At 37.8% G+C, this 17,781-nt stretch overlaps 1 protein-coding gene across 31 annotated transcripts in view; it reads right to left on the bottom strand.

Annotated features, from left to right (window-relative positions):
- The window catches only part of DGKI (diacylglycerol kinase iota), a 459,668-nt gene that overhangs the window by 185,480 nt on the left and 256,407 nt on the right, over positions 1–17,781 (bottom strand). For all 31 annotated transcript variants that reach the window (XM_015448096.4, XM_065542619.2, XM_015448091.4 and 28 more), the window contains 6 exons: positions 14,775–14,888; positions 12,881–13,018; positions 9,176–9,254; positions 5,632–5,687; positions 4,586–4,648; positions 207–280 (listed from right to left, as the gene is read on the bottom strand). In XM_015448096.4, coding sequence (XP_015303582.2) covers positions 207–280; positions 4,586–4,648; positions 5,632–5,687; positions 9,176–9,254; positions 12,881–13,018; positions 14,775–14,888 — 524 coding nt within the window. The remainder of the gene's footprint in view (positions 1–206; positions 281–4,585; positions 4,649–5,631; positions 5,688–9,175; positions 9,255–12,880; positions 13,019–14,774; positions 14,889–17,781) is intronic.

A 17,781-nucleotide genomic window follows, 5' to 3' on the forward strand; every position in this document is an offset into this window, starting at 1 on the left:
ATGCCACATGATGCACAAAACCACCAACCACAAAGAACACTGAATAAACCAAATCAGAGAATGAATTATCAGATCTAGAAATGTTTAATTTTCCACTTAGATAACTGATCTTCATTGTTTACATCTGAAACTTTTCTGTTATGAAAACAGACAACCTCAAGTCAGAGTTCATGTCAAACCAAGGAAACAATATAAACAGAGCTTACCTGGGTATATTTAAAAATACTATACACTGGAACTTCAGTTCCTGAATCTTTGGGGTGAGATCTGTTCCATCACACTGAAACAATCAAAACAGAAAAGAGGTTGTGAAGTAGTCACAAGTCTAAAAAGTTATCAGAGATAACTAATTTGACAATAGTACACACCATGGTCTCTTTCTCCTTGCCCTATCTCTGCTTAAGTGAATGCCGGTCACAATGATTAAAAATATATTCTGGTTATAGCTTTACTGGACCAGGGTACAGAGCTTGGTTTTGTTTGCACTTAAGGTAAGAACAAAACCTCCATTTGATTAGAATGATTTTTTCTCTGGTCTGACAATCAAGGGAAATACTATCATTCCTAACAATGGATGATTATTAGTTATCTAGACTGATGGTGTCAATATTAAAAGATTTATGAATATGTAAAAGAATGAAAAGAAAGAAGCCTCAAGTTAAAGCAGTAGTATTCGTCACCATCATTATCTGATTCAAACAAGTCATAAATATAGTGATTTATTTTCTCTGTTTTTGGAGACAATTTTTATTTTGAAAATGTCAAATATTTTGAAGACTTTTTAAAAAATCTATGTACCGCAAACTTTTGAAAAGGTATCTATTATACACTAGTATGATCTTCATTCGTGGTTTGTTCTTACAAATTTAATCTTGTACAGACGCCTAGGTTGAAGGGCAATGGTGCAATCTTGGCTCACTGCAACCTCCGCCTCCCAGGTTCAAGCGACTCTCCTGCCTCAGCCTCCCAAGTAGCTGGAATTACAGGTGCCCGCCACCACACCTGGCTAATTTTTTGTATTTTTTAGAAGAGACAGGGTTTCACTGTGTTAGCCAGGCTGGTCTCGAACTCCTGACCTCAGGTGATCCGCCCACCTTGGCCTCTCAAAGTGCTGGGATTACAGGCGTGAGCCACCGCGCCTGGCCATTCAGACTTTAGACTTCTAAGATTCACTGTTTTCCTGGAGTTTAGACCTGGGAATCAAGAGTCTCAGCCCAGCTTGGCCTCAACGACCCTTGAACATGGCTTCCGTGATCAGCTGGTGCTTTATCCTTTGATAAATCAAGGGAAAGTCTTTCCTGTTCCTTTCTCATTTCCCACTGGTGACAAAGGGCAAAAGAGAATAACTCGAGTCATGACTATCGACTTTGCAATGTCAAAGGTGTAAAGCCTGCTCTGATATTTGCTTTCCTCATACCCTTATCACAGAATTTCCCCATTACTTTCTCGTTTGGAGAGAGGAGCAAAGCATCCCCAAGCTCCCTGCAAATTTTGAAAGAGTTCTTTAGGATCAGCTTCAATCTAAGTATAATGATTTTGCTAGTGGTCAAGTTGTCTCCAGCACCTGCGTTTTTTCCCAGTTGATCTCAATACAGCCTAATTTTCATGCGTATTCTCAAAGAACTGTTTCCAAGAAATCTTACAATTTTAAATAAAAAAACTATTTTCAAATATAACTTAGTAATCAAATTCTAGACATTAAAGGTGTTTTTCTAGTACTCTAAACTACTAAGCAAACATCTTCCAACTTACTTAAGAACTTGAAATGAGTTTATAAATGACTATGCCAATGAATAAAAAAGTAGACATGGTAAATGTCAAAGTTGCATGTTGTAAGCAACTAAAACTTGAAACCTAGGATGTGAGACATTAATAGTGTACAAAGCATTATGGTTGCATTGCAGAAAGATTGTAATAAATATTATTGTGTTTATAACAGAATTCATTTTTTAACTTTCTACTTTTCCCTTCTGGGAAACATGTTAGTGATTCTGGGAACTCATCAAATCATATGAAAATGTCTGCTTTACACCATATACTGCTTTACAGAGTTTATATATATATATATATATATATATAATTGCAATAAACTGTACTATTCCTTTAGAATACCATTTTTCAACTTTTTCCCAATTTCAAATACACACAAAGGGACATATTTGCATGCAAAATATGTTCCTTTGTACAAGCTCATATATTGATAACAAGAAGAAAATATGGAAAATGGAACAAATACTGCTATATGCAGGTTTTTACTGTTGTTTTGTGTTTTCTCAGTCTAGTATTCACATACATATTTTGTATCTCTATGAGACATTATTAGCTATTGCATTAGAAACACTGACTTCACCTTCACAAAGAAAAGATAGTCTGTTGTTGGGTAGACATCTAATCACTCTTGCTAACCTTCCATCCTTTTCATCTCACACTCAAGAAAACATAGAATGATGTCATTGTAAAGTACCCTTCTATCCCTCTATGTCACAGCACAATGGTCAAAAACCATTGCTTCAAAGACATGTCTTTTTACACCTATTTGACAGATGAAGAAAGCAGACTCCTCTGAAAGTTTGTTAAAGGATTTCCCCAAAGTCATATACCTCGCAAAGCTAGACCTAGCTAAATCCCAGATGTTTACACATAGTTATAATGCTTTTTTTCCTCCTGATAAGAGAAGATACAATTGATATAAATATTCCACCTTTAACATTACATGTATAGGCTGATTTCACATCTTTCCTAGTTATTTGCTGCCCTTTTGGCCTCTCTGCAAGCATCTTTTAGACTCTACTATAAAGTCACCCACGCATGAGACATGTATCATCAAGGGGACTGAGATGTGAGAGAGAAAACTCTCTAGCAGTTAGGAAGTGTACAGAGTTTGATATCAATACGGTGACTTGCACAGTACACTGCCATTCCATATGGCCACCGCCCAGCAATCACTGGGTCTGCTGGCAGGTATTGCGGATGTGCCTGTAAATGTAAAACACACTGGAGAGGGCAGTAAAGTTTAATTTTGGCTAGGCTGCAGGCAGCTGAAGAAACAGTTTAATATAAGGTGGCTGCTACTTAAATTTGATGGCCACGATTTTATCAAAATAATAATCCTCATAGTTCAATGGGCCATATTTCAGTCTCAAGAGTCTCCACTACTAAAAGATACTTACTTTTTACTTTTATCGTATGAGAACTGAAACATCTGAAAGGGATGTCAAGGGTTGTTAATAGCAGTGGTAAAGGCCTTTGTCTCTTGTTACAACTAGTTTGAGAGATTCATGTCTTATACATGCTTTACTGGTGATTACACATTTTAATTTTTATATTTTCATGATCTTTATATTTCTTCATATTCTCATTAGTTTAAGATGATGTATTTTTCTCTATTTCCATGTATATATTTTGTTCTGTTCTGTCTTGTCAAAATTATTTTTTTTTTTTTAGACAGAGTGTCGCTCTGTTGCCCAGACTGGAGTGCAGTGGTGTGGTCTCGGCTCACTGCAGCCTCTGCCTCCCAGGTTCAAGTGATTCTCCTGTCTCAGCCTCCAGAATAGCTGGGACTACAGGCACACACCACCATGCCCAGCTAATTTTTTGTATTTTAGTAGAGATGGGGTTTCACCATTTTGCCCAGGCTGGTCTCAAACTCTTGAGCTCAGGCAATCCAGCTGCCTCAGCCTCCCAAAGTGCTAGGATTACAGGCGTGAGCCACCGCACCCAGCCCGTCAAAGTTAATCTTATTCTTTACATATGACATGATAAATTCAAGCATTGTGATATTCTCATCCCTTCTTTTCCATCTATATATTTTTTTCTCTTTCTCATTCTGTCATTTACTTACACAACTATGTGCAACAAGGTCATGTTCGTTCCTTGTTTTAACTGGGTTACTATAAGGAAACATTAATATCCTTCTTAATACCTAATTTTATTCTATTTTTGAATGGGTCACCTAGAGAAAGATAAATTTCTCTCTCCCTTGCCCCCAAGCAGCATATATCCGCAACCTGATATACAGACTCAGGAAGAAACACCACACACACACAAAAATCCATCCAGCGGTGAGGAACCTCAACCAGGTGGGAGAGTGAGTCACCACAAAATAATGAAATCAATACTTCGTTCTAAAACGGAGACTCCTCAGATTATCCTGGAATAAAGATAATTGTTTGGAGAGAACTGATTTATGCTTTAAGACCCAGCTAACATCATTTTTTTTTTTTTTTGGATAAAGGTCTTCCTGACCCCACCATAGCCAGAATTATCACTTCTCCCTTTGTGCCACAACCATATTGTACACATTGTTGAATAACAATTTTATTGTTCTGAAGTGACTTATGTGACCTTCTTCACAACTGAACTGTGAGTTTCTTCAGGAGTGAAACTAGTCTTTTCATTTATCTTCATCCCCAGCAACTAAGACAGTGCCTGATACATAAGTGTAGATTGAATGAACTACACAAAATGATCTCCAAAGTTCTATGTAGTCCAGTGATTAAATATATAAACTAAGTATTTGGGAGTTCACTTTTTGCGGCATTCATGTCATATCCAAATGAAATAAATCAACATATTCAATACTTACAACAACTTTAACATGTTTGGACAGATCTCTAGAACTTCTCTGTAGGAAGTCAGAAAAAGCTGCCTATACCACAGGGAAACAAAGAAGAAGAAATTCATAATTATATGGTTATACCAAATCCCTGCTTCCATATCCTAGATTCCAAGGATTCCAAAGTATGCAAAAAGTCTAAACATGTTCTCTTTCTGCAGAATCCAAAGTAAAGCAGTGCAGTAGTTGTCAAGTTGAAATTTTTCTTTGTCTCCAAACTATAATTTATAGTTCCACTATAAAATTTAAGAGCACAGAATGAGAGAGAAAAAGTAGACAATTTGAGGGTCATTGGAAGGTTTATTTAGACAACCTATTCTGACCACTTTCCTTGTCCATTAAGTGCTGATACAGTCTTTCCACTAAGATTTTTCCTTATTTGCTCTGAGTGTCACAGGGCTTGACTTCCATAAACTACATATGCAGCTTCCAAACGCCTTTTAGTTAAACTCCTCCTATCCAGTGGCATAAATTTAAACCGTACTGGTATTTTGGATGCCTTTTTTTTCCATTCTCTATTTACTTCTATGAACGTGCCTGAGAAACAAAAGAAGGAAAAAGAAGGCACCCTCTTTAATCTCACATATGCATCCATGAAAAACACCCCATATTCTGCCAGTTTCTAATCCAAACGTCAATGTGTGCACCCTGGTGAAAACTACATTCTTCCCTAAGATTCTTCAGACATCCTCAGTCTACACAATTCCCCCATTTCTTACATTGTCTTTGATGTTTGTTTCTCACATTCCTCTTTGAATAGCATCCTCTCTTGTTCAACATGAAGACTCAGGGCTTCCTTACAAGCTCAAAGATGAGGAACACCAACTCTCTTTCTGACAGCTAACTTAAATACACCTCACCTTCATTCTTAAGCCCAGACATTAAACAGTAACCATATACAGACATATATAAATGAAATGTATATGTGATTATTTCTAATGTAGTTTGCAACTTTATTACACAGTGCATTGGCACTAAGTAATATGTAGTAATTATAAAATAAAATGTATACCTACCCCTGCATAGAACATTTTATTTCGAAAACGACTGTTGAATTTCTCTGGATTTGCTTCTGTGAAAGAGGAAAGGTAGTTTTGTTATGGAGACCTCATTAAAGGTAGCGACTTAGATTAGCACTCCCACTTCCTCCCCAACTCCCTCCCATCCTACAGATCCAATAGATCCCATGGTTTGGTTATCATCTTTCCCCTAGTTCCAGGCCAGTTAGTACAGTGGCCCAGTGCTACAGGGACAGTAATCCAGGACTATAAATGTGTAGCTACAAACTGGCATCACTGACATTAACTGTGAACTTGTTAGAAATGCAAATGATTAGGTGCTAGCCAGATTGACTGAGTCAGAATGACTGAATGTGGAGTCTATACATCTGTGGAGGGGCTTAACTAGCTCTCCAGGTGATTCTCAAGCACATTAAAGATGGAGACACTCTAGATGCTTTGTAAAAACTGGAGGGTTCACAGGGATACTGGGCTGGGATAACAGGGAAAGGTGGAAGGAGGTGGAAAAGTGATTATTTACTTTGACTTTCATAGGGCATGACTTCCATAAGCTACATATGCAGCTTCCAAATGTAATTAAACATGTTTTTGAATTTGGCTTGTGTTTGGAATAGACATAAAAATGGGAATTAATGCCAGTTTAATTATTCCTTCTAAAAGAAATACACTATGTGTAGTTATGCTGAGAAGTGTCCATTTGATGGGCTATACTTATATCTGTGCTAAAAATTTTTTCCACAGTTAAATTTTTAAAAATTCTCCTTTAATGAGATTTATATGAATTACCCATTTTTATGTAGATATATTGGCATAATTCTCAACTTAAAAGTACTACATTTTCTTGACTAATACCTCATAGATTCTACTATCCAAGCTATTTTTTCACAACAGCTTTCACGAGCCTTTGCGTTACCCTTCAGGTATTTTATGGCAAATGATCCATGAAGTCGTAGACAGTGCCTGTGTTGGAAAACAGTTTAAAGTCTCACTATGAGTTTTCTTGGTTTGAGAACAGCCACTCACTATCTGACAAAATAAGTAAGCTTGCCACAATTAAAAATGTGGTCTTGCTTATCCTGTTTTTTCTTCTATAGCTCAGCTTAAGATTTCTTGACTAACTAGTTAAAAATAAGGGGAAAATACAAATGAACAGAAACAGTTAAAAAAAAAAGACTACTCACTGAATTATATATTTCATAGACAAATAATTTTTTAATTTAATGTTAATAAAGCAGATTAACAGCTACTGAAAAGTCCATACGTCTGGTCTAAGTGTATCAGCAAAATCTGGTTCCAATATCTTATAGATATTTATTTTTTTTACCACCTCTATCTCACCTGCATGAATATTGTACCTATTAATTCCAATCAATATCAATTCTCCCTTAGCAGCCCTTCAGTGGCTGATTTTCCTCAAAGACTCTGATTTACGTGCAGGGGAAATGTTTACAATTCCATTCATACTGCATCAAAATACAATACGCCTCAGCAATAAACTAGACTACACAAAGATTAATGCTTAACATCTTTTGTTTTATAATCACACGCATATAAATGTACACGTTCACACACACAACAATTTGCATATTCCACTCTAAAATAGTCCTACAGCTTAAAATAAAAGAGAAAAACACTTTCCCCAAAAGAATTTTCTTCTAAGCCTGGTATTTCCATGTAAGGGTCTCTCCCTGCTCCCTTCTCACTCTGATGCATAGAAACTTCATCATAGTACAAGGAAGTGAATCATTAGAAAAACTTCCGGATTAGTTAGACTAAAGACGAGACTCACTTGAGCTCAATGAGCTCACTGAATGAGCTCATTATTGGCCACTTATTCATTTAGACCTCTTTTCATGTCTATTTTTGGAAATCTATGTATTAGTGATAATTGTGTTACTTTACAGGTATTATTAAGAAGTTTGGGGTATTTTATTAAGAAGCCTAGGATCCGGATTCTGCTAAAGAATATGGGATAAAAAATGGGGTAAGAAATGAAGAATAAAATCCCCCATTTACTTCCCAAATTAACTCTCCTTAAATATAGGAAGGGTATCAGGTCATAAACGTTGGCCCTAAGGTAGGTCCCTCTGAATATCTGATATCCAAGAACTGTCTAAGGCAGGGAGGGGGAAAGTGGAAGTGTTTCTGACTCAGGATATTTGAGGTTCTGTTATCAATCATCCCTTCTAGCTGTGATTTTCTAGCCAATCAGAGAGGAATACCAAACTATGACTTTCTCTTCAAACAGTATTGTTCTTGCTTGGCACAGAATTTGACCTTTACAGAGTCTGTCGTCTCAAAACCTTGTGAAACCAGGAAGGTCAAAGTCTACTAACATTTCTGGATCCAGTAAGAGACTTTGAATATCTGTTTCCTACTTGTATTTTATACTCTAGTGGTTTTTAATCCTGTAGCATCACTCTTGACTTCTGGTGCCTAAGTGCATGATCAGAATTTTCATGTCATTACCAGAATCTGAAAATCTGAATTCTGGCTTTTAGTGCTCTGTTATTTCAAATTCCAAAGTATGCAAAAACTCTAAACACCACTTCCTTTCTTACATAACCTGGAGGGAAAAAAGTAAAGTACTTCTCATTTATGACTTTATCTCACAAGTCTCTTGATAATCTACATCCTAGCATGGTTCTGGTTATATATAGTCAGAAGGCACTAGATACAGATATAGACACAGGCATAGACATGGATATATAGTATAGCTATATTAATAAGAGAGTTTAAGAGAGAGAACGAGACAGAAAGCAAGAGAGAGAGAGATCAATTGGGACTACAAAACATAAGTCAAAACCCTAAACTTTCTCAGTTCTAAATGGCATAAGAAAATATTGATGAAATATTTAATAGCATGTCATTATTTTGTCTTCTCTTTCAAAAATTGTGTTCCCCTAATCTTGACTCCATCTCTTTTAGTACCCGAAATCACTACATGGTTTCATTCACACCTCTGTATCACTCAGTGGGGATGCCTAGTACCTTCCTAATTAATCCCATCACCATTACATCCTATTCTTTCAACCTAAACTACCTATAGCTCCTCCATTGTTCTAAGATGCCTCTTTCTTTTATACAGTGGGGACGTTTTTGTTTTTGCTACCATGTTTCAATGGCTCTGGTTATGTAGTGTTGCACTTTAATAGTGTTTTGTGAAGCTAAAGAATATCCTAGTGACTTCAGTAATAGTCTCTATCACTTCTTAGTATTTTACTCACTTCAGAACTTCCAGTAGAACACAAAGATTAACAATCCTGAGACCTGGAACACACATCTAGTCCTGCCTTTTACTGCCTTTGAGACCCTGGACAACTAGGTCTCAGGGTTCCATCTGTCTGAGCAACTAGGTCTCAGGGTTCCATTTGTAAGAAGCTCGTGTCCTGTCTAGCTCCCAGAGTCATCCTGAAGGTTAAAATGAAACAGCACTGAAGCCCACTGTAAACGCGTAAGTGATATACAAACAAAAGGGAACATGCAAAACACCTGCTAGAAACTTCCTCCCTGGGAGATGGAAATGGGACGTTGTCCTCACCTCTGGATTCATGGAACTCCAGTGTGACATGAGCATCAAATCCAAGGCTGAAGTAGTTATTGAAAACATTCAGAGGGAGCTGCAATGATAAACAAAGACAGAGGCAAAATTGTGTGTGGCCAGGCAGAAAGAGAAGAATAAAACCTAAAGCCGGACCCCTATCTCTGAAGAAGTCCCCAAGAGACAGATCAGCCACAACTCGAAGTGGAGGGTGCTTATGTAGAAAGAACAGGAAATTATTGGGTTAATTCATTAGTGAAAGCTAAAATCAAGTAATTTTCTCAAGAATCATAAATAGTATAAGATATAAGAGCTACAAATACAAATTATTAAATAAGAACCATTCTTATAGATGCTGTAATAACAGGAACTCGTTAAGCTGAGGGATATATATTTGCAATAGTTACAAAGAATAATTCACTAAGCAAACCTAGAAAGTAAATTCAATTGTAAAGATGATGTCTAACCAATTTATTCAGTGGATACACTTTTTTCAAGAATTTATATTCAGCAAACCAATACTGTAATGTAAAATGAATATTTAACTTGTTTACCCATCACCTATTTTATCTTTCTCTCTCTCTCTTTCTATATATATATATATACACACACACATACACACACACACACACACACAAACACACACACACACTTTTTTTTTTTTTTACATAAGTCATATAAAAAATAGGGCAATGTGGCCAGGCACGGTGGCTCACGCCTGTAATCCCAGCACTCTGGGAGGCCGAGGCGGGCGGATCACGAGGTCAGGAGATCGAGACCATCCTGGCTAACACAGTGAAACCCATCTCTACTAAAGAATACAAAAAAAATTAGCCGGGCATAGTGGCAGGCACCCGTAGTCCCAGCTACTCAGGAGGCTGAGGCAGGAGAATGGTGGGAACCCGGGAGGCGGAGCCTGCAGTGAGCCGAGATCGTGCCACTGCACTCCAGCCTGGGTGACAGAGCAAGACTCCGTCTCACAAAAAAAAAAAAAAATAGGACAATGTGACTCATTCAGTTACTGCTGGCCTAGAGAGAAAAACAACAACAAAAATACATATTAGTATTATTCAAGTTCTCGTTTAATCTATCAACCCTTATATCTTTATTATGACCATGAAATCTGAAAACACAGCCACACAGATGCAATGTAAGCTTTAACTTTCCTTCCTAGAGTCCTTTGGGTCTCTGGCTGTTACCAGTGCAAGTTGAATGAAGAGAACTCTGCAGCCTCAAATCCTGCATTAAATCTGCAAAACTAATGTGATTTTAAGCTTCAGTTCAATGTTACAACAATTAAGAAAGCATGTGGAAAATGCGAGAATGGGAATGGCTGGTTCTCCCACTTTTCCTTCTGCAACTCAAGTGAAAGGTAAATATTAAAGTAAATAAAGATGAGAAATGTTTCCAGCTAATTATCTGGTTTGTGTCCCAAATTGAACTGTACCTGTCTTCTCTGAGAGATAAGTGTTTTAACCCTCAAGATTTCAAAAGTATGTTTTTTACAGTATTTCATATGCCCCTTGATCAGCAAGATTTTCTGTTTCACTACAAGGAGAATTTTCTTTCATTAAGAGAAAAGTGAAATAAGAGAGAGAGCAAGAGAGATATAAAAGCAGAAAAAAGAAAATTGGACTGGCTTGGTCTCTAATGAAAGTAAGGAATGACCCCACATGGAAGCTCTTGATTCAAAGCCTATGTAATGAATGATTCAGAGTCCAAGTGAACTCTTAGAAATGGTCTCAACTAAATGAAGGACCAGGAGAGAAACTAAACACATAGAACAATGCCAAAATCATGTCTCACTCTTCAGGCTTCTTATTTGAGAATATCCAGTTCCTGCACTTAAACAAAATACCAGTTCTTAGTAATGACAGCATGGGTTGGTGATCCTGCCAAAAGCACAGACATGTTCATCTCCTCTACCATTTATGTTCTTTTGGCCACAATTCTAACCCACGTCTTAACATCTACTGATAGCTAAGGAGAACATCTGGTCACCATCACCTAAATCATATCCCACTTTAGTCTGTTTTTAAGTTATTTATATTTTCCAGGAAAACTTGCCCCAGTTTCCCATACATCTCTTTAAAAACCCCTTTTTAAAAAACCCTTTAATTATCTGGATTGATCTGGATTGGTGTTCCCTGGCTACACCAAGAAGTCTTTCCATTTCTTAAGCTGTTGGAAAGAGAATTAAATATGGATTTCTATTGCACATCTAACCATTCCAAGTTTAGTAGGAAAAGAAACTTAAAATATCCATATGGTACTCTTCTTTATATTTCAGCTGTTTTCTATCCAATTTCTATAAGTCAAACACATTATAAAAAAGCATCACATCTCAAGATGATACTTGTTGTTTAAACAACATTGTGACATTATAAACTTGAATTCAGCTGAGCAATCATGATATCTACTAGAAATCTACTAGAATTTCAGGATCTTAGTTTAGGTGAAAAAACCATAAAGACAGAGTAAAACATGTTTTAATCTCATTTAGCCAAGTAAGAAACCTGAACATCTATTAAATTATAATATATGTAATTAAATTGATCAGGATCAGGATGCTAATAGGTGTTGGTTTTATCTAAATCTAAAATGATATGGGGTTTAATCTATTATAAGCCTGAAACATCCATGAAATCTTAGCCTCAATAAATGGCATGGTTCACTATAACTGGGATACTATTTAAAGTCCAGATGCCTGATCCTTAACTTGCATTTACTTAATCAGAATCTCTGGGGACTGGGCCTTGTAATCTGCATTTTAACAAACACACCTGGAGATTCTTACACATACAGAGTTTGAAACTTCAATCACAGAAGGAAAGTGGAAAGTAATATGAGGGAAGTGGCTACTCAGCAGCCTCCCAAATTTATCTGAAATTGAGGCCATAACTTAGAACCGAAGGATCAACTGAAGGCTCACAGTATTAATATATCCCTTGGTTGGCTTTTTGGTTGAAATAAAAGCTCAGTCACTAAAAGAAAACATGAAGTCTGGACATAAAGATGGCAACAATAGACACTGGGGACCACTAGAGTGGGGAGGCAAGGAGAGGTGCAAGCATTGAAAACCTGTTGGTTACTATGCTCACTATCTGGGTGATGGGATCAATCATATCCCAAACCTCAGCATCATGTAATATGTCCATGAAACAAACTTGCACACATGCAGCTTGAATCTAAATTAAGTCATTTTTTTTTAAATAACATGAAGTCAAAACATTTATTGACGTATCTTCAAGTCCCACCAAAGTGATAAAATTGGCATAGTTAATACTTCCTCAACATACGATGTATTTTATAGCAGGCCTGAAATCTCAGGAGTTTGTACTTCTACTGAAAGAATAAGCTCCCATTGCTTCCAAATTAACATATTTCTTCATCTTCTCATAAGTTATTTGCTACTAACATGAATGATTAAGACAGAATACATGCCTTTCTAGTGCAGAGGCTGAAGACAGAGAAGAGCTCCCTGAGCTTTGGAAGCAGGTATGGAATCTAGGTCTTTAGAGGTCATTGGGGCAGAATCATTAGGTGGTACTACTATACCCATAGCCCTAGTAGCCATCAACTCAAACACTATCACATTATCTCATAGGAATTCATCAGCACATGACTCTCCAGCCAGGAATTTATTTCGTGTAGCTCAGGCCGATGCTCCAGGGTTCCTTTCTGAAGAACAAAAAACTTTCTAACCTTACATACGCCATCTTCAAGTTCTTCTGGAGGCAAGTCGGGGTTTCTTTCCACATGGAGGTTCCAGCGATCTAGCTGTACAATTGTCCCATCTTCCACTTGGCACAGGATCTTAGAAACAGGCTCATCAGTGTAGCCCTGAGGAATCAGAGAACATATCCATTGCTGTCTAGAGTGGAGAACAGCGAAGCTAATGCTATTCTATGCAAGGAAGAGCCAAGCCGCTATATTCTGTTTATTTTGTAATTAGCAAGGTTTGGAGAGCAAATTTTTCACCTTGAGGTATATTTGAGACAATACTGTAAGATACATAGAAACACTAGCTCTGGCTGGTTTGCGCTCAGGAATATTTTTTGTCAACAGCAAGAACCAATAGTCACCGGTACACATTAAGGGTCATACTGGAGGCTGGATGGCTACTTTTATCAGAGTAAAAAACAGGACTCCTCGTGGCTCTCACTAGAGGAATTTGGGGGAAACACAAAACAAATGTGTTTGGAGAGGCAAGGAAAGAATCAAGGAGGGATAGGATTGACAATGTTTGTCTATTAACATTCCCTCTCAACCACCTCTCCCTGACGTCCTTGGAGGACACCATTCTTCCCAAGACCTTAGGCAAGTCTCACTGAGGGATGGCCCTGTTAGGGAGCTACTTAATCCTTGAAGATCCATGACTGACAGCAAGATAGACTGTCCTCAATATTCAAGGCACTGATTTGGAATATTCAAGGCACTGATTTGGAAGGGAGAAGTTAACACTGATAATAACCTTAGTTGCCCCATGTAAATACATTTTTTATTTCTACACTACCTACTTTAAAAAAAGACCTGTGGAAGATTAATCTGCCCAAAGGTCAACTAACATCTGCTAAGCATCTGAATATAATTTTCACGAAGCCCAGCCCAGGTAATGCTCTCCTATGAGCAGATAAAAAGTTTGTGGGGGCCAGGCGCAGTGACTCACGCCTGTAATCCCAGCACTTTGGAAGGCCGAGGCTGGTGGATCACGAGGTCAGGAGTTCGAGACCAGCCTGGCCAACATGGTGAAACCCTGTCTCTAATAAACATACAAAAAAAAAAAATGCTGCACAGGGTGGCAGGCACCTGTAATCCCAGCTACTCGGGAGGCTGAGGCAGGAGAATTGCTTGAACCTGGGAGGCGGAGGTTGCAGTGAGCCGAGATTCACCACTGCACTTTAGCCTGGCGACAGAACGAGACTCTGTCTCAAAAATAAATAAATAAATGTTGGTGGGGCTGTATATGTGTATGTATATGTATATATACACAGCGTATGTATATATAGTGTGCCTTCCTACTATCTTAGTACTATAAAATACATAAGGAAATAAATGGCTGTTTAGCAACTGCAGAACAATTTCCCCCAAGCTTGCCTGAAGTTGGCTTCATTGTGGAAAGGACAGGTAAGTACCTATACAGCCAAAGCTCTGATGGCACTAATAAAAAAAAAAAATGTTCAAAAAAAAAAGTCATAACTCTCCCAAGTCAGGCTTGTAAAGTTGAACCAGATTTGCTATCATAGCTGGGGCTGAGAGTCTGGATTAACTGAAGTCTGTATGATCCTTTTACACACAGACTTGAGGCCAAACTCACGAACTATCTTTTAGTGGATACCTCAAAAAGCCGCAGGCCTATGTACTAACCACTATTATTTCTCTCATACTAAGCTTTCCTTTCCCTTCTAGCTGATTATAAGTTTAAACCGAAGAAGCTACCAGACCAAATAAGGGCTCAAGGGCACTTTGATTCCAAACTCTAACTTATGCCTTGGACAACAGCAGCAGTTACCACCCCCCGCTTCCATTAGAACATCGGTGGATCTGGAATTCGGTTTGTTGTTTGATGATATGGGCAGTCCCTGAGAGCAGTTCTTACCCCTCCCCAGTTGAGAGTTCGAGCCAGGTCATTCCCAGTCCCCAGAGGAAGGACCCCCACGGGAGGCTGAGGGCTCAGCTGCAGTTCATCCAGGATAGAAAGGATCCAGCCCACCTACAGGCATATCGGGGGCCAGAAGAGATATAAGAAAGATAAATAAGTTACAAAGAAAACAGTGTGAGAAACAGAGGCTTCCAAGAGCTAAACAGAATGATTTTATTTTTCTTTAAAACATGTATGTTTTAATTCAGTGAGTAGAGAACAGAAAGGTCGCTTATCGCTGGCAGTTTTAAAATGGTTAAAAGAAAAAGGACCATTTTGCACATGCTCTGTCATATAAGCAAAACTAAAACCATTCATGTGTGTGTTTAACTAGAAACATGCTTGTAAATTTCTCCGAGTTTAAGACTTTGGTAGTATAACAGGGCACAGGAGGGAATGTAAAACTCAGGATCAGACTGAATTTCAATTCTGACTCATGCTGGCTGCATAATCTTGACTAAATTATTTAACCTCACTGAGACTCATTTACTTGATTTTCAAAATGGGGATAATAATACGTACCTCACACGATTGTTTACTAATTAAACTAAAATGTCCATAGAGCACTTAACATGGTGCATGGCCCATGTAAGTACTTATTAAATGGTTGCCCTCTATAGTATCATCTTGGAAATTGATAGTGTTTTCCTAAATATCCCTCTATTTTCCTTAATGAAACATTATGAAAACATAATTATGGACAGACCTAGTATATATTATAAGTTTAGGCAGGAAATTGATACTTATAAACTAGAATCATATACCTGTTTAATCTTTTTCTAAGATAAATAATACTTCGGGTTTAGTCTTATAACTAATTAGAAAAATTGACCAAAACTTGGAAATGGCAAAAAAGGACTTGAATGTCCTTATAATGTCATACTAAAATAGTGTTTCACAGACCTATCTAAGAACTGTGTAACTGTAGGTTAACATAGATTTCCGTCCTATAGAGACACAAATGTCAAGAAGAGATGATTGCTTTAAAGTTTATAGTTTTATTCTGTCATAGGACTTTGATCAGTTTTGCATCAAATTTAGAAAAATTATTTTGATATGAAGTACATAATTCTTTTTCTCTAGTTCTGATAAATCAGCTTTACTATCTTGTAGGTTCCCTCATTAAAGAGCTAAGCAAATTTTTTGACATGTATTCATTCTATATTTGTATGAGTCATGCTTCTTGAAAATACTAGATCATTCATTTATTGAACACTACTTCATATAAAACCCATAACGAAGCAATCAAAATAAGAGATAAATGAGCTAGACTGTGACAGATAAGGTAGAAAGATTGCTCTCAAGAAGTTCACAGTAAGACAAAGATGGACATACCGATGCCTTTCTTTTTTTTTTTTTTTTTTTTTTTGAGATGGAGTCTTGATCTGTCACCCAGGCTGGAGTGCAGTGGCATGATCTCAGCTCACTGCAAGCTCCGCCTCCTGGGTTCACACCATTCTCCTGCCTCAGCCTCCCAAGTAGCTGGAACTACAGGCGCCCGCCACCATGCCTGGCTAATTTTTTGTATTTTTAGTACAGATGGGGTTTCACCATGTTAGCCAGGATGGTCTCAATCTCCTGACCTCGTGATCCACCTGCCTCGGCCTCCCAAAGTGCTGGGATTACAGGCGTGAGCCACCGCACCCAGCCCATACTGATGCCTTTCTATGTGCCATGCCTGAGCAAAGTCCTTTAATGAATTCTTGTATTAAACTTTAAAACATTATCTGTAAAATAGATACTAATATAATTTTCATTTCCATCTTATAGATAAGGAAACAGAGAATTGGAAGGGTAAGTGACCTCCTTAGTATCACATGGCTTACATGATAGAAATGGCATTCAAAAATAGGAATGCCTAATGCCAGTGGCCAACCCCTTAACTGCTAAGGTGTAGGGAGCCTTAACCCCCTTCTGGATACGGCCAGACACTCCTGGAAGCAGTGGCATGTGATTTTTAGAACCTGTGGAGATGAAGAAACCTTAAACATTGCTTAATCAAATTCAGTGAACTTGAAGATTGATAAACTAAGGTGCAAAAAAACCACGTAATTTTCTCAAGACTAAATGATTAGAAGTATCAGAGTCATGGTAACGCTGGTTCTCCTGACTTCCATCTAAAATTCTTTCTCCTCCACAAAGATGACTTCCCAGGTTGTAAAACTTGCTTGTCTACCAATTATGTCTAAAATTGTGTTTATCTTCTAAAAAGGCAGACCACACGGTTCACCCCGTGTGGTAACTAAAAATCCAGACCTATAAATGTCAAAAAGTCTGTCCATTTCCCTAAACTGGGGAACTTGCTCCGAGACAGACCCTTAGATTCTGACCCAGAGCTTCTTTAGTCTCTTCTTTTACGTGCAATACCAAGAAAGCTTGCTACTGAAGTCCAAACAAAAATGCCTGATGCTAAATTAGTTCTGATGTTTGTACTTGACATTGTTTCTGCACTGCTAAAAGCACAAATTAAACACAGTAAAAGTAGACAGTTCTAATAAACTGCAAGAAGGGGTCTTAAAGGCCATAAAAAGGACATAAACACTCAGAAAAAGCCCACCATCTGGGATCACCAACTGCAGAAACAACAGCCCTGAATAGAGCCAGACTCACAGACCCACAAGAGAACTTAGTAGAAATCTAATTCACCACCCCTTCCGAATAAGGAAGAAGAAGGCATTCTCTTTAAAGCTTCTCTAAGAGACGATCATTCAACCTCTCCTTTATGATTTGTACTTACAAGTCAGCCCATTTTCTTTCAGGCAGATTTAAATTAGACATTTTTCTTATGCTCGCTTGAAACATGTCTCTCTTTTCTGGGTAAAGAAAATGCTATGAGTTTACACTTTCAATATCCCATTTCACTCAGACATAACAATGATAGAAAAGAAAAAAGAAAAAGAAAAGACACAGCTTCAAAGGGCCAGAAATAAATACAAAGTGGCAGAGCCGGGGTAAAAGCTTGGCT

Source organism: Macaca fascicularis, chromosome 3 (assembly GCF_037993035.2).
Source record: "Macaca fascicularis isolate 582-1 chromosome 3, T2T-MFA8v1.1".
NCBI lineage: Eukaryota > Metazoa > Chordata > Mammalia > Primates > Cercopithecidae > Macaca > Macaca fascicularis.